Source organism: Macaca fascicularis, chromosome 1 (assembly GCF_037993035.2).
Source record: "Macaca fascicularis isolate 582-1 chromosome 1, T2T-MFA8v1.1".
Lineage (NCBI taxonomy): Eukaryota > Metazoa > Chordata > Mammalia > Primates > Cercopithecidae > Macaca > Macaca fascicularis.
The window spans coordinates 184,592,675-184,618,662 of NC_088375.1; the positions used below are offsets into that span (position 1 = coordinate 184,592,675).

General features: G+C 39.0%; 1 protein-coding gene across 18 annotated transcripts in view; it reads right to left on the reverse strand.

Annotated features, from left to right (window-relative positions):
- Window positions 1-25,988, reverse strand: part of ELAVL4 (ELAV like RNA binding protein 4) — a 154,649-nt gene that overhangs the window by 57,051 nt on the left and 71,610 nt on the right. For 13 of the 18 annotated variants that reach the window (XM_045371307.3, XM_045371273.2, XM_074007161.1 and 10 more), the window contains exon 2: window positions 345-585. In XM_045371307.3, the coding sequence (XP_045227242.1) occupies window positions 345-585 (241 nt within the window). Of the gene's footprint in view, window positions 1-344; window positions 586-3,699; window positions 3,787-16,634; window positions 16,798-25,988 lie in introns of all 18 variants that reach the window. The other 5 variants (XM_065522848.1, XM_045371316.3, XM_045371283.3 and 2 more) reach the window with 2 other exon arrangements.

The window sequence follows — 25,988 nt, forward strand, 5'->3', positions numbered from 1 at the left end:
ATACATGAACAAAACTAGTGTAAAGTATAGGGAGAGCAGAGTGTGGGACTGGAAACTATAGAACAAAGGGAGGGAATGGATGATTAAGAATAAAAGGAGACAAAATCAAAAGATCATTTTACATGAAGATGAAGATGTGCCAAAATCTTCATCTGCTTCCCAGCAGTACCAATCTACAATAAGGTCTTATGTGGTGTATGTGGTGTAAGTTTATGACTGTGTATCCGTGCCACCCTGCAAGCAGGGTACATGATATAGACACTCAGGTGCATCATCACACATGTGCATTTCTGCTAAGATCTGCACATCTAATGGAACAACATAGCTTCAAATCCTGTGCATACCTGTAATTTTGTCTCTCACAAGTTTGCAGGATTCTATTTCACCGATGCTCCCGAAGAGACTCCTGAATTCTTCTTGGGTCATATTCTGGGGTAAATAGTTGACGATGAGGTTGGTTTTGCTGTCATCTGTGGTTGCCCCTGTTTGCATGGGAGAAGGACAGTTTCTGTTGTTGCTGGAGGGTCCATTGCTTGTATTGGATGTCGGACCATTTGACACCTGAGGCTCCATGGTGCTAATTATCTAAATAAAAATAAAAACAATTGAAAAAGCCTTTTGAAATCTCAGACACAACCAAAGTCTCTTTTAAAAGTTTATTTATTTTTTTGAAAAGAAAGAGAAGATAAAGCAAGATGGAGCAAGAGACTGGGTTGTGAACACAGCCAATTTAGAAGCCTGTTTTTAACCAAAATGTTAAACTCCCCTTTCTATTTTTAGGCCAGCCCATAGATTTTGAACACAGACTAGAATGCAGTAGGAACTCTCCCATTATTTTGTTAATGAAAAGCTAATTCCTGTTTTCATTACACAACTACTCTCAGAAATGTATACTTAAGCCACACCAAATTATAATTAAAATGTAAAGTAATAATCATGATTAAAATTATAGTTCCATTAAAGCTGAAAAAGCTAAATATAGAGGGCTACATTCACAAGATCAAATACAGTACCTGTTTATTAACTATCTCATAAAATAAAATGACATTAAATTAAGTGGGGTTGTTCAATATGGGAAGGGTTTAAATTTTTCACTGATGCTTAATCACTGATCAAACTTTAGATTTTTATAGGTACATGCTAGGTAGCTGCAAAGTCCTCTAATATCTTTTTTTTTTTTTTTAATCTAGCCATTCTGTTATTGTTTCTCCCAGACCTCTAATAAAACAAAAAACATGGAGGCAAAGTTTTCCTTAGGTCCGGCACCGCCTGAGGCTGTCCACTCACATCTTACTCAAAAAGGACTTTCTCTTGATTAAAATATTTAATTAAACAAAGATTTCTGGCTGGTGTGAATGTTCTAGGCAGCATGCATGAGAATAAAGAAATGAATGAATCCTTATCTTCAAGGAGCTAATAGCCTATAGAGGACAAAGACAGGTAAACAGCTGGTGTAGGGCAATGACCATGCAATACAGAAGCAATTACTTCTGCTTACAGGATAGGGAGATTCAGGGAAAGTTCTGAGAAGATGCTAGAATAGGGTTTTATAAGAAAAATGAGTTTAAGCTCATGAAGTCAGGTCATGAAGATGCCCTGTATGGGATGACAAACATGGAGAATTGCAAAATTCCAGAGCCGGAAGGCGCTTAAGGGAACAAAATCTAGCTCAACACTCTCACATTGGACATGAAGCCCAGAGATGTCCAATTACTTCTCTGTTATCATATAAAAATGAGGGCAAAGTCCAGGCCTGCACCCAGGTTTCCTGGCCCCAAACGCAGCCCATAATTTGCAACTTTCCATTTTGTCTTATCACCATCCTCTATTTGTCCATCATAAAATGGCTTCCATCTCCTCAGAAATTGATCATCAACTCTTTGGAAATGAAATCATGCTCTGCCACTTACTAGCTGTGTGACCTTGGGCAAGGAACTTAAACCCTAAGAGCCTTCATTTTTCTCATTTGAAAAATGGGAACAATGCCACCTGTCTTGCAAAGCGGTAAGGATCGATCCAGTGATATGATTTGTGTAAAGCATCAGAACAGAGGTGGGCACATAACCACAGTCACTGATGTTTATTAGTTACTCTGCCAATCATCCAATGTGACTTCTCTCATTGTCTCCTCACAAGAAGGCAATGAGGCATATTCTAATATTCTCTACATCTTACAGATGAGGAAACGAAGGCATAGCAGACATCCGATAACTAGTAGCTTCCATTATTATTACCATTTGCCTGCTCAGAGGATTTGGGGGGGAAGCATTTTCATTTACTATAACATACATGTAATAAAGTGTATGAATCTTAAGGGTACAATACAAAGAATGTTTACAAAGAGAACACAATTCACAACTGGGTAGCTACCTTTCAGATCACAATATAGAACATGACTGGCACCCCAAAAGCCTTTCTCAGGTTCTCACTCCTGTCATTTACCTCACCCCTCAAAGGTAACCACTATTCTGAACTCTAGTCCACAGATTTGTTTTACCTATTTTTTTCACCTTTATATACATGGAATCATACAACAGATACTCTTTTGTGCCTTTTCACACATGTATGGAGTGTCATCTGCTCTGTTACATGTAACAATACACTGTTCTTCCCACTGCCATAGCAATTTCCATTGTATGGAAATATTACATTTTATTTATCTGTTGATGAATATTTGGATTGTTTCTAATTTTGAACTACTATAGATAATGCTGCTATGAGCATTATGTACATGTCTTTTGGTACAAAAATGTCTTTGGTACAAAAACATATTCTATTGGGGATAGTCCCAGGATTCTATTTTTGGGGTCATAGGGTGTACGTATATTCAGCTTCAGTAGATACTGCCAACAGTATTTCAAAGTGGCTGTATCCATTTATATTCCCACCAGCAGAGTATGAAAGTTCCAGTTGCTCCACATCCTCATCAATGTTCAGAAACCATTTTTTGTTTTTGTTTTTGTTTATTTTTTCATCTGAAGCAGAGTGGCATAGTAAAAATGGAATGCGTGTTTGAGTCAAGACAACAGGTGATTTAAATTCCGAGTTCTAGGCCAGGTGCAGTGGCTCACGCCTGTAATCCCAACACTTTGGGAGGCCGAGGTGGGCGGATCACCTGAGGTCAGGAGTTCAAGACCAGCCTGACCAACATGGAGAAACCCAGTCTCTACTGAAAATACAAAATTAGCCAGGTGTGTGTGTGGTGGCGCATGCCTGTAATCCCAGCTACTCAGGAGGCTGAGGCAGGAGAATCACTTGAACCTGGGCGGTAGAGGGTGCAGTGAGCCAAGACTGAGTCACTGCACTCCAGCCTGGGCAACAGGAGTGAAACTCCATCTGAAAAAAGAAAAAAAAAAAACTTAGTTTTACCACTTATTAGCCGTGTGATCTGAGGCAGGTTACTTCAATACTCTGAGCCGCAGTTTCCTCTTCGGCAAAACTGGAATAAAATGCTTGCCATGCAGGGTTATCTTCAGGATGAGAGATAATGTACATTAAATGTCTAAAATACAAAGGGCCCAGAGGCATCATAACGATTATTCCTCATCATGCCCCACGTAGGTGAGTGTTACTCTAATTCTTTCATCTTCTGAAGGTCACAAATGATAAACGAAACAAAAAGGAAAACATGAAAGCCTCAAGAGGAGCCAAGGAAATAAAGCAGACTGAGAAAGATGGGGAGCATCTAAGATTCTTTACCATCATGTAAGTAATTTAAGTGGCTCCACTTCTCCCATCACCAGAATTTTCTTCTTGGCTTCAGGTCAACTTTAGGATTCTAGAAGGCTGGTCCAGACAGCAAGGAGAAAGCAAAAGCTTCTGAGAAGAATCTTAAATCAAGCTCCCCTCAGGACTGATAGAAGTTGTACCCAGCAAAGCCTACTCAGCCGCTTTGCCTTCGAGGCAAGGGTCCAGGAAAATAATCAGGGAGATGGGCCCCAGGGAAGGAGGCATGCTAAAGGAGATGGCATTATAGAGCATCCTCACAACTCCTGGCTAGGAGGCAGGTTTCAGTTCTGCCAAGCTGTGGGGCCTTCTGAGTCTTTGCAGTGCCTCCATTTGCTGTGTTGTCTCACTGCTTCACTGAGTCAGGTGTCCAGGCAACAAACATAAGAAGCACTGCCAACTTGATAATGAACATGAAAAATCAGAATTTATACATTCAGGAGGCCCGACCTCTATGTTTGATTTAATGACAACCCCCCCCCCCCCCGCGAGCCCTACAATCTTTAGAAACCCTTCTCTGTTCTCTACCTTTTTCAGGTTACGCTTCTTTCAGCTGCCTGACAAACATCTAGAAAATATCCCACACCAAGGCAGCTTATTTAGTGCTAATGATGGAGTATGTGGAAGAATTTCATGCTGAGATTCTGTGGGACCAAAACCCTTAAAGGTCACCTGACAGTCAGGTTCATCTTTCATTTTCATTTTCAGACACGTGGTGAAAGCCAGCGCTTGTCCACGTGAACATCTCACAGGTCCACCTGTTCCAGGAAGGCCTATGAAGTAACAAGGCTGCAGCAAAATAATTTCAGTCCCCCCATCAGCTTTGTGGCTCTCCTTACATTCTATGCGGATTTCCTAATTTATGTTGACTCCTGGAGGTGAGTTCCATCTGTAGATTAGACAGCCCAACTGGTCCCCACTAGCTTCTAAAAGGAGTCATGAGATACAATGTTCACTACTGAACTACTTCAGCTGACCACATCTAAAAATTAGGCCAGTCATTCTCATCCAATGTAGATGGAGCTCTCTTTGCTCTGCATCTACGCTACACAGTTATTCTTTTGTGTGTCCAGAAGGAACAGATGAAAACACACAAATGGACACATACAAAGAGAGTTTTCTCAATAAAAATGTACAGTCTGAAAACTGAGAAACATTTTTAAATGTGTTAATATACATCCTATAATAAGACCCCTCATGGGTCTTAATGATGCATCTTAGGATGCAACACAGGCTGAAAAAAAAATCAGAAATGTAACACTTCAGAATCAAATCTGATATGTGAATGAACCAAGAGGATTTTAAAACATTACCTGGAAAATAAGAGAAGTTGCCAAGATGTAAAGATATTAAATGCACGAATATGAAACTACAGCATTTTAAGGTTATGCGACAGATCTCAAAGAGAGGACACCTGTACTCTCTACTTGGGAAACAGAGGGACAGACTAGGGGTAGAAAAAAATGTGTGTTGTTGGAAAGCACATCCTCTAGTAAGTACAGAGGCTGGCTGGGAAAATCAGAACACTTGATTCCTCAGGCTAACGCCTTTGATATTCTAACAGCACAATTTTCATTGCAAATAAATATATCAGTTACTCAAGTGTGCATATGTACTTTAATGAAACATTCTGTGTGGGTCTCACAGCCAACTTTGCAGCTGACCAGGTTCCAAGCCCCTGACTTGCCCTCCTTTCCTCATTTGAATAGCAATTAAGAACAGAATTACAGTCAGCATCCAGGATAGAGCATTGAGGAGGTTCAGTTGACTTCAAACTCTAATGGTTGTACAAAGCACTACATTAAATCTTTTATGTTTCTGTGATATATTTTAAGAAACATTATACAGGCAGAAAATTTCAGGGATAAACTATTAGAGCGGTGCACAATAACGTAGGCACTCAAATCCTGTCATTGTAAATGTCGATGGTTTGAATGACTAATTACTCACACTCAACGCATTAACCTCACCCCTCCCACCACTCTTTTCTGCAAAATATACAACAAAAGCAAGAGGGAAGGCTTCAGATGTGCAGCTGCTGGATCATCACCAGGGTCGTTTATCTCTGCAGAGGGGAGGTAAGGAGTGGAGGCTCAGCCAGCCTCCTGCTCCTGGAAAATAAAAAACCACCCCTCTCTTCCACCTCTCTCAACACAATTCAGGCTCCTTTTGTCTACCCAAGTTAACTGTAACACTACTTCCTGGATATGTCAGGTCATACGCACATTTAAAAAGGGTTTATTTCCACTATGGCTATATCTGGGTATGTTAGATACACAGAGATGGAGCCGAGATCTGTGCTGGACTCTGGGGATACAGAGATAACAAAGACAAAGAGTGGGCCCTTCTTGAGTTCACATTGTGGATATGCAACAGATACGAGAGAACATTAGGGACCATGAAGCCCAACCCTGTCATTTTAAACTGGAGGAAACTGAGGACCAGAAGAGGGAAATGACTTGCCCAAGGTCACACTGCTAGTTAAGAGTCAGAGATGGGATTGGAGCCCAGGTCTACAGATTACCTCTCTTGTGTATTCTTGTGACAATATGGGCATGTTCATTTGGATGAGGATTTACTTGTCCTCTTGGGCAAGGACTAATGGGTGGACATATTATAGAAATGCACTTGAACAGGGAGGGCGTGGTGGCTCATGCCTATAATCCCAGGGAGGGATTTGAACAGGGAGGCTGTGGTGGGAGGATCACTTGAATCCAGGGGTTTGAGACCAGCCTGGACAACATAGTGAGACCTTGTCTCTACAAAATGCAAAAAATAAATGTAGCTGGGCATGGTGGTCAGCTTGCCTGTAGTCCCAGCTACTTGGGAGGCTGAGGTGGGAGGATGGCTTGAATCTGAGAGATCGAGGCTGCAATGAGCTGAGATTGTGCCACTGCACTCTAACCTGGGAGACAGAGTGACTCTGTCTCAAGAAAAAAAAAAGCACTTGAACAGACTGTGGACACATGTCTACCTCCATACTTTTCTGAGTATAGCACTTCACAGTTCATAAAAATTCATGACCTGAACTCTGAGGTCCACAGCACAGAGATCACACCTGTTTTGTTTATTACAGCATCTCCTGAATGTAGAACAAAGCCTAACAATTGGTAGGTCCTAGATAAAGGACTATAGAATGAATGAAAGTCCTTACATGTCCATTAGCTTACTGGATCCCTCAAACAACCCTGTGAAGTAAAAGCCAATAAAGTAGTAATATCATCCCCATTTTACAGATAACAAAAGAGAACAGGACAGATAAGCAACCAGTCACCTATTGAGCACCTATTATATGCCAGGCATACGCTTAAATATTATTTCAAATGCAGATATTTTTTCAATTTTTAAAATTGTGGTAAAACACACATAACAAAATTTGCCACCTAAATTGTTTTAAAGTGTACAGTTCAGTGGTATTAAGTACATTCATATTGCTTTGCAGCCATCACCAGAATTCTTGTCACCTTGTAAATCTGAAAGTATATACCTATTAAAGAATATCTCCCCATTCCCCTAGTTTCCCCAGTTCCTGGCAACTACCATTTTACTTTCCATCTCTATGTCAAATGCAGACTTTAAGAAGCACTGATTAGCCGGGAGTGGTGGCTCATGCCTGTACTCTCAGCACTTTGGGAGGCCGAGGTGGGCAGATCACCTGAGATCAGGAGTTTGAGACCAACCTGGCCAACATGGCGAAACCCCATCTCTACTAAAAATACAAAAATTAGCCAGGCATGGTGGGTGCCTGTGCCTGTAATCCCAGCTACTTGGGAGGCTGAAGGGGGAGAACCACTTGAACCTGGAAGGCGGTGGTTGCAGTGAGCCGAGACCATGCCACTGCACGCCAACCTGTGCAACAGAGTGAGACTCCACCTCAAAAAAAAAAAAAAAAAAAAAAAAAGCACTCATTCAAGCAGGAGGGTTAAACCTTTGGCTGGCATGGGTCTACTATTGAATACCTTGGCCCTATATCCTCAGAAAACCTATTGAATGCCTTGGCCCTACGTGCTCAGAAAAATGTTCATGCATACAGCATTTTACGTTCACTAAAGCCAATCTATTATCTCCAGATTGAATGTTCCCAAACTGCTCCTTCCCATTCAAGCCTGCAGCATTTTTGGAGCACCTCTGTGTAGACTAGCACTCCTTCACTTCTTGGTAGAAAAGTTTAGAATACAGCCTTACCCCAGCCCTTCCACTGACTTAATCTCTACCCATTACCTACCTCACACCAAGGTGGCTGAGAGCTGTTAATTAAGTATGTTGGCAGCATATAGTGTCTATCATCTTCACTTGGCCCCTCCACACCTTCGTCTCAGCCCTATTTAATGAGTCAAAAGGAAAAGAATAGAACCTGGTGGTTCAGGGCAGCCTTTGCTCTTACCGGTATAAAAAGGACTCAGTGAGATAATGTACATGGAACACTCAGCACTATTCCTGGCATGGTAATCCCTCCACAGATGCTAGTGGTGACTGATGCTAATATTATTAGAAGAGAACAAGGAGAAAGATAAAAACCAATACCTAAGAAACTAGGTTGGGAGTTAGACAAGAAAAGCTGATCAGCAATTAATCAAAAGTAAAACATTTCCTTCCTCCCCAAATCACTCTTTTCATATGATTTCTTGCTCTCAGAATTCATTAATTTACTAATCAAACAAATATTTATCGATGAAGGGTCCACATGTCAGAGGACAGACAGCAGCATGTCCTGTGACCAGGAAAATCTTTAACGTATATTAGGCAAGACTATTCTAAAATCGAAAAGTGTATGGATGTACTAAAAATGTATTTAAAGCTCCCTTAAAATTTTTTCCCTTCCCTTCCCTTCCCTTCCCTTCTCCCTTCCCTTCTCCCTTAATGAGTATGTAAAGGTGTTTTCTTTTACCATGCTGGAAGGATTTTTGAAAATATACCTATAAAGCTAACCCTTATGTAATAGAACAAGCTCTCCCAGGTGCATGAAGAATAATGTTTACCAAGGGCAGTCACTGAATTGAACCATTAAAGAAATAGATTTAAATTATTAATGAGAACAAAAATAAAAGTCCTAATTCTCTTTGTAGGCATTTCCCACTTAACCCTCGTAAAATTCTGACATGCAGTATGTTAGACTCTGGTGGATGCAGGAGCCCAGACTATTGCGTCTCACCCGCCTTTCCAAGCCTGAAAAACAAATTCCCAAAGTTAGAAAATTACACAGCAGGCTCTGTGTTCCTGAAGACAGACATTTTTTTTTTTTTGTAAAATTCCTTACAACCCCCCAATTTCATATTTCTTTAAAGTGTCTTAGATCAGCTCATAAAATCTATTCTCTCCCTTCCTTCTTTTCAAGAGGCTTTAATTTGCTCAAGTCCCTTCAGGTTAATATTTTTTTGGAAACGCAACACTTTCCTGGTTATGATTCAACTGTGAAGGAGACATATGTTATTAATGGGACCCAAGAGGAGAGGCTGAGACTGACGATCTGATAACTCTAGGAAAAGGGAACTTGGAAATACCACCCTTCCAACCAAATTACAGGTGATGGCTCACAAAGACCACTGGACTAGGGGACTGTGGTTAAAGACTGCACTCATATTCCCCAAAACCATTCATACCATGCTTCTGTAGATTCTACCAGAAGGTAACTAGAAAACTCTGGAAAAAAATATTTAATTCCATCCAAGAAACACATGCTGACAGCTTAATAATACCTTTGGGCAGATGCACAAATAACCTGAAAGACCTATTTACTCTGGGAAGTTATGTGGTAATAAATTCTCAGCATATCCTTAAAACAAGTGTATTCAATTCAACACAAGTTTATTGAATGCTATTGTAAGCCAAGACATTCTTCTAGAAGGTGGGAAAACAAAAATAATTTGGTCCCTACCTGTAGAGAGTTCAAGCTGGGAGGAGGGCAGGCAAACAAATAATTCATTAAAATCACTTGTATATCCCTTTCTTTTAAGCAGTCCCCTTCAGAGTTTCTTCAAATGACATCCCCTCTTCAGCAAAAGCATATAAATCATATATACTCAGACTAATCCTACCTGTTTTGATACTGAACTGACAGTCCTATTCCTGGTATAAATGCCTACGTCCTAAACAAATGACTTGTTTATTTGTCAACTCTTTGTTTTGTTTCTACAATGAGAATATAGCGCTTTATAATCTAAAAGGAAGTTATATTTGTAACAATGAGGTAAGCGTGAGGCATCCCTTCTTTCAAATAGCATCTTCTGCTCTGGAGATGAACACCAGGCATGCCAAAAGTATTCTCAGTGGTGGTAGTCAGGGCTTTTAAAAAATCAGCAGCCACTGGAGAGAACAAGAGGCATTAATACTTAAAATAGCAGGGCCAGCATGGATATGAAAAGCATAATCAAAATTTAATTTCTCATAGGCATCATTCTCAAATTCATAGAAATCCAAGTTTTAATCTCCTTCCCCAGACACATCACACACATTTCCCCTCCTTAATAAATACTGGCCTCCTTTACATTTTACAGTGTTTCGTTAGAGCTTCATTTTGGGCCTAAGATGATTTCCTGGTGTGTCCATCCTGATGCAGTTCTGATAAGACCCCTGGGTATGTGGTTTTAACCAACTTTTATAGCAAACTATCCAGAGCTGAGGGACAGCTTGATCATTCAGTACATTATAAAGATGAGGGAACCTTCCCTTCATGCCCCACAATTCAGTTCTCTTTTCCAAAATGGCCAGTAAATAAATAAATACAGTATCACACTTTCAATAAGCTTTCTTTGTTTAAGTCAGATTTGAAAAACAAAAATGTTTGCACTTTAATAAAAATACAATTTTGTGGGCAAGCTCAGCTTTCCTGCAAAAATATCAGCTCTAATAAAAAAAAATCGATTGGAAAACAATTCCTTCCCATTCTGCTCCCTAAGTCCCTCTGAACTCTGAAGGTTTAATGTGGAAAAATAACTAAAATGCCTAATAATAATCTCTGGATACCTGTTGGGATGGGAACCAGCTGTGATGGGAAATACGTTATCTTCATCTTCCACATAAAGAACAGTCTTTCTCATAATTAATGAATCTTTTGAAAAACTGCCCACAAACTGATTAAGGCAGACTTATCTTCCCAATTAAATGCATAAACAATAGCCAATGGCACAATTCATGTAAACATTAGTATTGTATATTTATAAAATGCCTGGCTAGTGGCTCAGTCGTAGCAAACTCTTGAGGTTTAGCTGTAAACAGCAATGTGCTATTCTACATATGTACCATGATCTAAAGCATTAGGTCACATCTCTGAAATTAAGTTTTATGCACACTCAGATTAAATTCTTCAGAAATCTACATAGAAATATATTTTATTTTGAAAATTAACACTTGTTTTCTTAACTTAGCCAGGGTGAGGAAGAGGGGAGGAGTAAAAGGGAGTACAGGGAGTTTGTCTCTAGAAAAATCTGTGTAGAAGTCTTGTTCTTTTTAAGAGAAATTGTATAATGTCAACGGCTCTTCTAATTGTGCAATTCAAAAGATTAAGTCATTCTGAAGATAAAGATAAAAAGTGAAATAAAAGGGTTCTTAGCACCTCAATGCATATCTAAATACATAACAGGCCATGATAAATTATACTCAAGGACAATTCATACAGCCACATATAGCTACATGTTCATTCATGAAAATATCCTGAATGTCATTCTGATAGAGTAGTTTTAAATCTGAAAATTACTTTATCACACTTGAAAGTTTATTGTGAATTACTCCCTTCACTGCTTGCCTGCCTGCCTGCCTGCCTTCCTTTCTTTCTTTCTCCTTCTTTCCTTCTTTCCTTCCTTCTTTCCTTCCTTCCTTCCTTCTTTCTTTCTTTCTTTCTTTCTTTCTTTCTTTCTTTCTTTCTTTCTTTCTTTCTTTCTTTCTTTCTTTCTTTCTTTCTTTTCTTTCTTTTCTTTCTTTCTTTTTTTTCTTAGATATCTACGTTAGAAAAAAAGAACTTTTTGACTTGACAGGAGAACTTTATCCCTCAAACTTCCTCTGAGGGCCAGTTGGATACCATTGCCCCCAGACATTCCCTTGGAAGGTAGCCGGGGCAGGAGTAAAACTGGACTCCACCAAATCAATGATGGTGAGAATTCAGGCCTGGGTGAGGAAAAGTATGCCTTCGAATTATTTGTGGGCAACATGTTTACATGGAAACTAGAAATTTAAGCTTTGCAACTGTCAAGTTCTAAGATGCAGTGAAATAGTCTTTCTCATAAGTAGGGGTGGAAGGAGAAATTGGCACATCTCTTCTTATGTTCATATTCTTGGACCTGCTGGTCCATTTTGAAACTCAGAAAAGAATCCCAAATTCTGCAGACCAAAAGTATACACAATGAGGTATATTAAGAGGAGTGAGAAAAACGGGAACAGCCCAAGGGTCTAACAAGGGGGATGGCTAAATAACTCACTGTGCAGTTTTTTGATATAGTATTCTGCAATTGTTACAGTTATGTTTATAATGCGTTTTTACAATGTGAGAAAATGTATATGATCAATGTAGAAAAAGAAGTGAAATAAAAGATTGATTATCTCAATTATATAAACAAGTACAGAGTAGGAGGGAAAAATAAAAAACACTAACAGTAAGTGGCGGAATTACAGGTGATTGTCACACTTTTCTCCATCTTTGTCAACTGTTTTGTTTTTACAATGAGAATACAGTAGTTTTATAATCTGAAAGGAAGTAGTTTTTTAAAAAAGAAAGAAAATGTCAAGTGCTTCAAACCAGTTTGGAGCCACAGTATTAAAAATGATTCCATCTCCTCCCGAGAGCTATCCTGTAGGATCTTTCCTTGGACACACTCTGTTTGTTTCTACATTAGAGTACACATGGGAGCCCAAATGAATAAAAATCACATTTCTAGAAACCGTCTCTGGTTCAGTCTCCCCTTCACCTAAATCACTGTGAATTAGCAAGGTTACAATCTTAAGTCTGCCTATCGCCTGGCAGCAACCTTCATGAGGACAGCAAGGAGAGAAGATGATTTATAAGAAAACCATTCCCTGGATCAGGGAGTGAAAAGTACTGATCCGTTCTAAAAGCTCCTGCTGACAAACTCTGATATTATGAACATTTTGCACTTGGACAAAAGCTCCCACTTTTCTTAATTACATGGTTTGAGCAGGAGTCTGCTTTCAGGATCTGCCCAATCACACAACAGCCATTTATTTTCCCAACTGCAGCTGCCAAAATTTCCCTGATCTCTGTTCTGTGCTCCATCTTCAAGGACATCTTGTGAATGTATGACACTGTCAAGCGGCATTCCATACCATGCTTTTTAAGCTTCTCTCTCTCTCTTTCTTGCATTTGAACATTCTTCTAATACATATCGATTAAAAATATCATGAACAAGAAGCAAGCAAAGTAGAAATGGAAAAAACAAACAAAATCCAGAAATCACAAGTATCAGAATACTTATGTCTGCTCTGAGGCAAGCACTTTTTATGACATTGAACCACTAATATTCTCTGTTCTCTGTGTGATGGGTTTGCTTTTGTTTTCAATATTGGGAAAATGGGTGCCAAATCTATAGGTTTCTGTGTGTAAAGAGCATAGGACCTCACTGCAAACTTCTGGTTTTTTTTCAAACATGAATTTTACCTCTGAATTTATCTTTTTAAAATCCTCTTAGTTTCCCTTAACTTCACTTTCTTCATTGTTCTACTTTTTAAAAAAATTTTTTAATTATTATTATTATACTTTAAGTTCTAGGGTATATGTGCACAATGTGCAGGTTTGTTATTTTTTTGTTTGTTTGTTTTGAGACAGAGTCTCACTCTGTCCCCAGGCTGGAGTGCAGTGGCGTCATCTCTGCTCACTGAAACCGCTGCCTCCCGGGTTCAAATGATTCTCCTGCGTCAGCCTCCCAAGCAGCTGGGACTGTAGGCGCGTGCCACCACGCCCAGCTCATTTTTTTGTATTTGCCATAGAGACAGGGTTTCACCATGTTAGCTAGGATGGTCTCAGTCTCTTGACCTTGTGATCCCCCAGCCTCGGCCTCCCAAAGTGCTAGAATCACAGGCGTGAGCCACCGTGCCCGGCCCATTGTTCTATTTTTAAAAAAACTCCTACTGTATGTATTTTTATGATTTGCCACATAAAAACATAATTTTAGATTATAAGAGAATAAATAAGTTAGTATTTCTGTCTTCACAATCTTTTGCCTTTTCAAAATACGCTTTTGAAAGGTCACACTCACTAATGGGCAAAAGTCAAGTTGGCATTTTTAAAAATCAAAAATAAAACTTTTAAATTATAAAAAAGACATAATAAAATTTCAAAAATCACATTTGTATTATAATTCAAGCTGCATAATCTACAATTCTCAGATAAGGCTCTTTTAGAATTAATTTACTATGTCCCAAAGAATATTTAGTATATGATACAAGTATATTATCATGTATAATTATCAAATGGATATAATACCTGTATTTTGAAACTAAAATATTACTTCTTTGAGTAGGGTAAGCTTGTCCTTTGAATCACAGATACAAAGAAAATTTGTTTGGTAAACTTTTGCAACTCTTAATATATTATTTTTATCCCAGAAATTTACCTTTTTAAAAAGTAAAATGTTAACACATATTCAGAATCATCCATTGTCAATTAGAGCAATCTAAAATTTCTTTAGTTACAGGTATATATTTGAAGGCAAGTTATGAGCCACAATTTAAAGATGTTAATATAGTACTTCATTGGAACAGACCCTCCCCCAAACTGAAGTTGGCTCTCAAAAGAAGGAACAAAAGCCAAGCTAAATTCCCTAACATTAATGAGTTCCTTCGATGGGCCAGAAACCATTATGCTGAACGTCAGGGATACGAAGGAGAAAGAACTCCTGCCTGCAAGGAAGTAAATAAATAAGTAAATAAGAAATTACTGTCTGATGTCATAAATGTAGTAACGGAAAAATACATACAAAGTGCCTGGAATATGACAAACACTCAGTAAAGGGAAATCCTGTTATAATGCTGATTAAAAAGTGCTTTGGGTTACACAGGAAAATATTTAGGCAAGTAATTATCATTAACTCCTTCCAACACTAAGAAGAAATGGTGAGAGGTGTCTTTACATACATCACTTCACTTAATTCTCACACAACTTTGAGAAGTGGGTGTTGTCATTCCTCTCATTTACGGATGTAGAAGTGCTGTCACTCCACACATGATGGAGAAACGAGGCTTCAGGCAGTGTCCACTGTCACTTAACCAGGATTGCAACTTGAACCCAAGGCTAAAACCAAATTCGTGCCCTCTCTTCAATTCTAAGTCTGAGGACTTTTCCTATCACTATGAAATGCAACCCAGTATTAGAGAATGTAAGTTATCTAATCCTATTAAAATCAACTAGCCTGTGTATCTGCTATTTATTCGTCAGTAAATACTATCCAACAAATGGGTGTTACAGGAAAGATCATTATTCAAAATTCTACATGGTATAATGGAAAAAGCATGAGATCTGGAGGTGATCTGACTTGGGTTGGAAATCCACCACCAGCCTTGACCTTGGTTTAGCCAGTTGAGACTCTCTGCAGTGCAATTTAAATGTACTCATTTGAAAAATGCGAACAATTCTATCTGCCTTGCAGGGTTGCTGTGAGGATTAAAAACAACAAATCTGAAGAGACCTGGTTCAGAGCTCAGTACACAGTAAGCACTCAGTACATGTTCCCTTTCCTTGTCCAAAAGGTAACATTCTGAAATATGTGCCCATTAAAATGTGCTGCAGGTGGCAAAGTTGATTAATCTAAGAGCTGGGTAAGATTTATCCTTGGAATTTAATTTCTGAAATAGAAAAGTATACTTAAAAACATTACTACTCATCACCTATGCCAATAGCTATTCCTTTCATCTTCACAATGTTCCACAAACATTCACTAATAAGCTCTCACAATAATGCCAAACCAGAAAATACATAGCAAAGGGGAAGGGGCTACGTGGATTCTAAAAAAGAAATAATGAAAGTACCATTTTTGATACAGACACAATTTCTGGTATATTTTGCTCTTTCAAAAAGCCGTCCATTGTGAATGGCTCAAGTTAGGTACTTCAAATGTAAATAAGCAGTCATTAGGGTTTCTGATTTCCTACAAGGAAAACCATCATGTTTTCATAGGAAATTTCAGATCACTGCCACGGTGCACTCTGCATACTGACAGCTGAGGGCTTTTCCGGTTTTCCGCAAGGAAACTCAGGGTGGAAGAGCAGGGTTGTTTTTGGTCCATCCTCTACTTGGACTGCTCCTTTCTTCCTGTATACCTCAAGAAGCAGCTAAACTGACAGAATGTACTTCAAGAGCATTTTTCCAGGGCACAGTCAGAAAGGTGTGATGGGAAGTGTAGAGATAACAGAGCAAGTGTTATTACCTCTGAAGAAATGAGACTCTTACAAAGCCCTTACAAAACCCTCACTTACAAAATAATAATTTTTTATAATAATTAATTTTATAATAATTAAATTACATGCTGGACTCAGAGGATTTTGTAAGTACATTCACATTCACCACCCCACTTAATTTTCACGAAGAATCTGAGAGATGGGTGGAGTCTTCCCTTGCCATCACTTGCAATTTACAGGTGAGCAAACTAAGGGTTAAGGAGCAAATGGAAGGTAAAGCTAACTAGCCTCTATTCACATGGTGCAGGGCCTGGATCTGAACTGACATCTTCCGGTCAGTGACTCCCATCTTCCTTCTTTACCCACTACAAGTTCCATAAGCCCTGGAATGCACATTCCAGGCCACAGCCTTCTGTAGCCTTCTGCAGCCAGCAATGACAAACCAGAACACACTGTGTTCTCTCCTGTGCCACCCTCTGCACATAAACACTCCCTTGGCCTGGAAAGCCCTCCTCTCTCTGCCTTCAGACCTAACATGACCCTTGCCCATCCCCCATCATGGCTCTTACCTCTGTCCCTCATACACATTTCCATTACGGACATGTGCCACACAGCATTGAAACTCTCCAGCCTCCTGTCTTTCTCTATCACTGGACTGTGAGCAACTTGAGGACTGGAACTGTGTTTGATTCATCTGTAATCCCAGGGACCGGTGCAGAGCTCCTGATTTTGCTGGTAGAATAAATGAATAAATGGATGCCTCTCTAGGTCCTCACCTGCTTTCTATAGCCAAATTAGCTTTCCTTGCCTGTTCATCACCACTTCGCTCTCACCATAAACCTCTCTTACCTCTCCTCTTCAGAATCAATGCAAAAGTAGGAGGGAATTCATTCTTTTAAAGCTATATTGCCCTTATCATTATTGTTTTCCTCAACTTCCTTCAAACTATCCCAAGAGCCTATTTTCAAAACCTAGGGCCTTCCATTTTCCAAGTAAGGCCATCTTTACAGCCTTTGCTTCTTCATCTCCACAAAGGAAATTAGATCTCCTCTGTTTCAGGCCTAAACTCATATTTCATTTTCATGCTGAGTCTGAATTTGGCTAAAGTCTGCATACCATCTTGAGATTCACAGTCCTGCAGAACATTTCTACCCGTAAGAGTTTCTGTAAGTTACAAAGCCAAAGTCTTCAGGGACTCAACATTTTCCTGCAACAACTATTAGACCTGGGCATGACTGGCATGTTATTTCTTTTAAGTAAGTGAATAGATAAATTATCACATAATCACTTCTACATCCATTCAATTAACATCAATTCAAACATTTATTAAATATCAATTGTATAGCATAATAGTTAAGAACAGAGTCACTAGAGCTTGACTGCCCAGGTTTAAATTCCTGTTTAGCTGTGTGACCTTGGACAAGTTACTTAACTATTCTGTGTCTCAGTTTTCCAAGTGTAACTTGGGGCATATCAATAGGATAATGTTATAGGCGTCACAGAAATGTGGTTCACAGGAATGTGGCAAAGATTAAATCTATTATTGTTGTTGGATAACTGAGTTCCATGGCACTTCATCACTGCCCTCTAGGAATTCAGTCTTGGAAAGTTAGTAGACATTTGAAAACAAAGTTCCAGATGCAGTGAGGCAAGTACCAGAATCTGAATGCCTTTGGCAGTATGTCCCTTCCATGTCTTTGCATATGTGGCCGTTGAAATGCTTTCACCATCACCATCTAAATTACCCTGCCATTTTGCAAGACTCCCTGGAGTCCACCTCCCTGACCTACATAGTCTCAGACAACTCCTCTCTCTCCTCTGTCCTGGTACTCACCACCCTATATTGAGTCACTTTTTACCTGCCTGTCTCCCCACTGACAGGGAATGCCTTGAAAACAGGGCCTGAATTTTGGTTGACTTCTTACTCCCAGCATGCAGTACATGGGGAATTCAACCAATGCCTGCTGAATGGATCAGGTTTCAAAGGCAGGTAGGTGCAGGGTGCTAGGAGACTTTAGAGGCAGAGCACACGGGGACATAGGAGGAGACATCCTTATCTCCAACCCAGCAGGCTTCTTTCTCAGCATACTGAGATAATCATAAGAGGAACTGGTAATTCTTTATTTTAAAATGCTTTTTTAAAAGCGTTCTCTTACTCTTCCTGCTCTGTTTATTTTAGATGAGTGCAGCCATCAATATTAAAACAAATGTGAACTAGTGACAAAGGGGGTCAAATTAATTCTGGGTGAATCACAATACTCACATGCTACTAACCACAAGAGGAAAAAAATATTTAGAGTTTCATCCAGTGCCCTGTACAAAAAGTGCACTGACAAATATTTGGAAAATCATTCTTTTATTCTTAAATGTGTTTGATGGGGGAGTTTTGTTTTGCTTTTAAAGTAATTTCAAGTCTACACATTGCTAATGAAAACAAAGGAGCTTTGGGATGAGAATAAACTGTGTTTTTTTCTCTCTTTATCTTCAATCTTAATTTTAATCAGGTAAATTAATTTTAATCAGTGAAATTTAAAAGTTTAATTTTAATCTTTAATTTTTATATAATAGTATATACAATGGAGTGAGGAGATACAATACATAAAGGTTTATGTCTACATTCTAAAACTAGTGCTTTCCAGTTGCTCTCACCAGACCATCAGTTAGGTTTATGTATAATTCCAGTTAGCATAGGAGTCCTTCCTTGAAATTTTTGACCTATGAAAATAATCAAATCACCCACCCCCTTCATCCCCCATTAAAAAGTAAATATTCTAACTTATTACTAGAAAGAATTGGACTCAGGATTTAAGACTCCAGAGCCCTTTTAACCAAGTGCGTTTCTTCACAGAGCCCCAGGCCTCTAAGAGCCTGTGACACCAAGAGGATGGGGCCAACACAGTTGTTTGACAGAGACTAGTCTCAATCATACTGATTTACAGCAAATCTAATCTTCTTCACAGTTCTTTCTGAGATGACATATCTTTAGTTTTGAGATTATCTGCTCACTTTTTTGAAAGTTATAGAATGGGAAGTAGCTCTCACTTTTCAGTCTAAATCTTCTCTCCCTATGAGCCCTGAAATAAATTACCAATACCTAAAATGCACACCCTAGAGGGACTGAACTTATTTTAAAAATCTTCCTTTATTAGATGCCTACTATATGCCAGGCACTGAATCAGGTTCTTTATACATGTTAATTAGTTCATCTTCTAAACAAACTTTGGAGGAAGGTATTATTAGTCCATTTTTACAGATAAGGAAACTGAGGCTCAGACAAGTTAATGACTTTACCAAGACCCCACTACAAGTAAGTGAAGGAAAAAACACCCCATTTTGCAGACCCCTAAGATGCTCTTAATCAGCAGAATACTCATGGAAAGGTAGAATCCTATCATAATGCCAATGACTATACCACCTTCTAGGTTCAGGCTCCTGCAAGGAGCTATCAGGAGATCTTAATAGCCTTACTTGAGAAGACATTCTGGCTGACCCTGTCCTTAACTGAATGATTGGCCAAATCCTCCTCCTGACCCTCCTGGAATGTTTATCCTATTTCACAGTCTAATATAGGGAAATAGAATAGGACCTCTCTTCAAAGGCTGGGACCCCTGGCCTCTTTATGAGTTCTCTATGTTAAGTTTTCCTGAGGCTCAGACATCTCAGTCCAATTGTCCAATCATTCCACGGATGACCACCTTACACCAAATGCAGGTCAGGCAAGCCTGTCTCCAAGAGTAGTAGTTGGACATATGAAGCTCAGCCTTTCAGAGTAGGGCATTGACTGTTCCAGCTCATCAAGCAGAAGCAAGGCACTGACTGAACTATTGTGGCCTCACTGTGTGCCCACAAACAGAGACTCACAGTGTCTAGCATCTCTTATTTTTCAAACAGCATTTCACTATGTGAAATTATAAAACACCACATACGGTGAAACCCCATCTCTACTAAAATTACAAAAAATTAGCCAGGTGTGGTGGCGGGTGCCTGTAGTCCTAGCTACTTGGGAGGCTGAGGCAGGAGAATGGCGTGAACCCGGGAGGCAGAGCTTGCAGTGAGCCGAGATGGTGCCAGTGCACTCCCGCCTGGACAACAGAGTGAGACTCTGTCTCAAAAACAAAAAACAAAAAACAAAAAAAACCCACCACATAATATATAATATCTACTTTTAGACTGGAGTGCAGTGCTATGTTCACAGCTTACTGCAGCTTCAAACTCCTGGGCTCAAGTGATCCTCCCACCTTAGCCTCCTGTGTAGCTGGGATTACAGGCACACATTAATTACTATGCCATGATCTACTTATTACTTACTTACTCTATTCTCTGTCTTCTCCCTCTAAAATGAAAGCTCCATAAAGGCAAGGACTTGTCTTAGTCACTGTAATCACCATTACCTAGAACAGTGTCTGGCAGGCACTCAACAAATATTTGAAGAATAGGACACAAATTAATATTGTATGATAACAATAATGATGATGATCATTATCACTTTATATGCCAAGTAACTGTTTTAAATCCTTAATATTCATTGGTCCATCACATCCTCACAACAACCCTAGTTTACAGACGAAAAAGTTGAGGCATAGGGAATGGAAGTGATTTGCCCAAGGTCACAACTGATAAAGCCAGGATTTGAATCCAGGCAGTCTTGATCAAAAGTCCCTATTACCTTGGGAGGTTGAGGCTCCAGTGAGCTGTGATTGTACCACTGCACTCCAGTCTGGGTGACAGAGTGAGACCCTATCTCAAAAAATCCCTATTAATAATCACTAGGCTAAATGTTTCTCATTAACTCCTACCTTTTAAGGGATGAGTAATACAAAATAGGAGACAGACCATGGGCTTCGGAATGAAACAAACCAGGTTTTAAATTCCCAGTCTGATATTTTCCTAGCCACGTAACCTTGAAAAAGTTACTTACACTACGTTGTCCTCTTTCTTCAAAATGGGAATAAAAATATCTGCTTCTTAAAGTCGTTGTGAGATTTAATGAGATAATCTAAGCAAAGTTCTTTCTGCAAAGCCTGACACACACATTACATAAAGGGTCACTATTATTGTGATGTGTCATTGTTAACTGCGTGGTACAGACAGCAAGTGACATAAAGGAGTCCAGAGGAAAGAAGAATTACTGAGGAATTACAGGTGAGTCATGGTGATCAGGGAAAGTTTCATGTAAATACATATACTCAAGACCTTCAGCTCAAAGTTATAGAACTGGGGTTGGTGAGCAATAGCTGTGTCAAAACCAGCTGTCATAACAAGGGGGATTTGAGTCCAATATCCCACTCATAAGCTAGGAGGCACCTGATGGGAATACATTATGAAAAACCTAATTAATATCTGACTACATCAGTTAACAATTAATTACTGAGCACCTACTTGGTGCCAAGCATAAAGATAAACTCAGTGCTGATTGTTGAGGCAGTGGTGAAACCTAGAAAAATAAACATTTGATTACGGAGTGTGGAAGATCAATGATGAAGTGATGCTGGCAGTGTTAACGGAGACAGTTACAATTCAGAGTAAGTTAAGGCAAGCCTTTCTGGGTGACACAGGCCTCCTATATGTCTCATGAAGCCGGGTGAAGAAAGCAGAAAGATGTTGGAGACCAAGGGATCTGTGTGAGCACTGGTAGGGAACACCGTGGTGCAGTTCTACAGTGGAGCACGAACAGAAGGCAAAGAGACCCAAGATGGGAGGCTGGAAAGGAAAGAAGGAGTCTGGCCACAGAGGGGCTCCTGGGTTTTGTGAAGCTACCTGGACTTGGTGCTGAGCCACAGAAGAATTAAGTAGCCACATCTGAGATCTCATCTTAATTGTGTGCTTATAGCAAAAACACTGTTTCTTCATGAAATACAAACAAAACAGCACTGGGAGAGTGAAAAAATACATTATTTTTTAGGCCTACTGCCGAATTTTCTTTAGGGCCCTATTTTCTTCCTGAGTAGATCACAGGTATTTTTAGCACTAGTGTAGTATATCACTGCTTCATGACACTGTTCCCCTTTTATGCTCTAAAGTTGTTTTAAATTCAACTCTGTTCAGCAAATGTTACCCTCCCTTTCCCAGCACTGTACCCTGAGCCACCTGATAAATATTTGCTGAATTGGGCTGGATTCATCTAGCAACTACTGTATAAGGTAACATTGTGTCAACAGGCAAGGATGAAACTTAGGGGTAGGTGGAGATAAACAGGTAAATATCAGAGCTCACTCACTCTCAGTAAACTTGAAATTCTGATGATGCAATTGAGACATGTATATGACAATACACACACACCCCAAGGAGGACTGTACAGTGCTGCATCCTATCAGTAGTGAGCTGTGCAGATGGTGGGAGTCTGAATCCCACTTCTCACAGCACATTCACCAGATATTCAGCTCTTCGAGGGCAGGGGGCCATGTCTCCTTTACTACTAAATATTTACAGACTACCAAATAGTAAGTCTTAGTAAGTTTTTATCAAATGGGTCTATTTAATCCTAATAATCCTGAGAGGTATTAATCCTTTAAAAATGTGGAAACTGAGGCTTAGAGAACTAATATTACTTGCTTGAAGTTATAAGGCTAGTAAATGGCATTGTAAAGACAACAGTAACAATGATAATAACAATTTTCCATTCTAAGGAAGCCCACCTTCCATTTATCATTCCCCAAATGTCTCTGCCATGGGATTTTCTTTTCACACTAGGATGGAAAATGTTCTCTCTGGCTGAATGAAACTGGAAGTTTACAATTTGAGTTCTTGAGCTCTTGTTGACTTTTCTGTGCTGCCAGTTTTAGGAGCTCCAAAAGGCACTGAATGGATTTGGGACAGATGGCTCTGCCCACATTGCAGGTAAGAATACCCGTGCCACTAGGCATATACAGCTAAACATATAAAAATGTACAGTGTTTCTTTAGTACAAAGGTTCCCTAATCCCTAGAGGAGAATTAATCCAACTTCAATTCCACAGAGTAAATCTTTAGTGAATGCCTACTATGTGCCAGGCACTTTTCTTAACACTTCTGAAGTAAAATATACAGTACTCTATGTGCCTTTCCTATCTCCTGTTGTGATAAAATAAATCCTTATTCACCTTCTCACATAGTGAGAGGTAAATAAGGGCAGCTAGTAAACCCTCAAGGACAGAGACTGACTTATCTTTGTAGAGGAGTACAGAGTTAACACATAGTAGGCACTTTAATACATTTTCATGGAACTGAATAAATTTTTGAAATTTTGTTCTGGAATCAGACAAATTTGGGTTCAAATCAAATCCTCGCCCAGCCAATTACTGGCTGTGTAACCTTAATTTACCCCTCAAAACCTCAGTTAGCTTGTCCATAAAACATAGAAATTAACATTTACCTTTTTAGTTTGTTCTAAGGATTAAAAGGTATGGTGTTTGTAAGGCACAGTGCCTGACTCATATCAAGAGCTCAAGAAATGAAAGCTAATCTTACTATTTCTAGTCCCACCTCTAGGTCACCTTCACTACTGATTATTGTCACTTTTATTATTATGTTACTGGTTCAGCTACGTAGCACAACCAAGGAATAAGGTTTTCTAGTTAATAAATACTTTGGTTAATAGAGAGCCCCAACATATACCATGCAGACATCAGTAGTTATCAAAGATATAGGATACAATGCTTCATATTAAATCTAAAACAACTAGAAGTCATCCTTTGTTTAATAATTCAGAAGATACTAGAGATCTTGCATTGCATAGTTCTAAAAAAGTTGACTGTTATTTTTCCTTTGGATAATAGAGAGCTCACTATTATCTAGACCAGTATTTCTCAAACTTTTCTGACCATGACCCAACAAAGTAAAACAAAAAAGTAAGGAACATATTGAACACCATATTGAACACCACAGCTTCATATCACAACTCAGAACAGAGGTAACTGAAACAAAGATTCACGAAATAATACTTACCCTTAATAAGTACCACCCACTGATACTTTCTTTTCTATTTCATTCAATTCTGTCATTCCATTGTTTTAATTTTTAATGCTGATCAACACCCAATAAACTATCCATAGGTAAAACTAGAACCTAGTAACTTACTAATATTGTTATCCTGTCCAATAGAGCGTATCAAGGATACAATTCAATGGATTCTCCCATTAAGCCATGAAGTTGTACTCATTTTGTTTTACATATTAAGAGACTTGAAAGTCAGAAAGGTTAGGTTAGTTGGGCTAAATAGGCTCCCAGAAGTTGATGACAGATTCAAGATCCACAAGTCTAACTCTGTAGTTCAGACTCTTTAAAAATCAAAAATAAAAACAAAACCCCCAACAAAAACCATATTATGACAACCCAATTCAAAAAACATTTTTTTTGAGTACTTACTATGTACCAGAAATTGAAATAAGAGAGGATTTGACATGATCTCTGCCTTCTAGGGCTAACAGATGACCAGTCAAGACAAGCATGCCTTGGTACATGTACTTGCAAGTTTGAAGTGGGCATATTTTTATACTACAGAAAATAAGCGTGTAAGCGTATTCCCCACTCACCACCATCTTCTCTCTGGCCACACATTATTCCACAAAATGAGCACTGGGTACCTCTTGGTGAGAGAATGCAGTGTACTCCTCTAATGGCACATTTCTTTACAATCTGAAGTAAAGTCGGTATTTTTCCTCCTACTGCTTTCTGCCACTGTAACCCTAAAAGCAGTCCTTAATGTGACTTCACCAATGAGCATCATCATCATAACATCACATTATGACCAGAAGAGTGCTCTAATGCCAATTCCCCTAACCAATACCTAATTTAGAAGTATCTTTAGGGTGACTTCAACTTCTGAGAAATAATGACTTAATAAAGACAGGTGTTGACCCTGAAAAAGAATAAAGAAAGGAAAGTCCTCTGACCTAAGACATTCCATAGCTACCACTTCAAAGTAAAAACCAAGTCAAAACACCTGAACCTTCCTAAATCATAGCTTTTGCCTGTCTCCTCCTAGCTTTATCTTTACACAATGTATGATGCATTCACACCAGATTACTTACAGTTTCTTAAGTAGGCCTTGTAAGTTTCCATCTCTATGCCTTTACTCATATGATTCCCTCCATGTGGAATTCCCCTTTCTTCTAGTTTTTCCATCTATCCAGCTTCCCTGGCTCTATTCAAATGGCATTTCCTCCATGAAGCTTATCTCCTTCCCCCCAAAAGAACTAATGTCTCCCTCTTCTGTACATTGTACCTCCTCTGCTGAGACACTGTCCACATCATTCTGCTTGTCATTGTCCTTGCTTACTATCTTTTAATATATTTTAAATACTATGATGTTCTGGGAGCCATCTAGAATATGCAACAGACATGCTATATATATATATATATATATTTGTTGATTCTCCAATGGAAAATTTGATATAGAAAAGAAATTACCTTATTTTTCCCCCAAGGAAAGTAAACTTTGGCTGAGCTGGACATATTCCCAAACACTGTGGAGCGAAGACTTCTGATATTACTAAACATGCAAGCTTAGTCAAGTGGCTAAGCTTTATTTTCTATAAAAAAGAGTACCTGCCCTAATTACATTAAAGAGATCAAACTGATACCACAGGGCAAAAATTATACAAGGCTGAGTGAATATGAAAGATGATCTCTATGGTCACAGATCTGTTATGAGTAGAACTATGCTGAGAACAGCTGAAGTTCTAGAATGCGAACTTGTTCTTCTGTTCCTGCAAAATGGACATGGGATAGTTCAGGAAGAATACTGTTAAGATTATACCAACTGCAAGCCCATGCCTCCAAAATCCAATGACTGGGAGACCTGTTTAAGAGTTCTTACTAAAGCAGTTCTAAGCTCCAGGTCTTTTTTCTTCCCATGAAAAACTTCAGCCAGAAATCTAAAAAAAAGAAGGAACTGAGATTCAAGTATTGACCTAAATATGGATGAATTTTTAACTTTTAAATAAA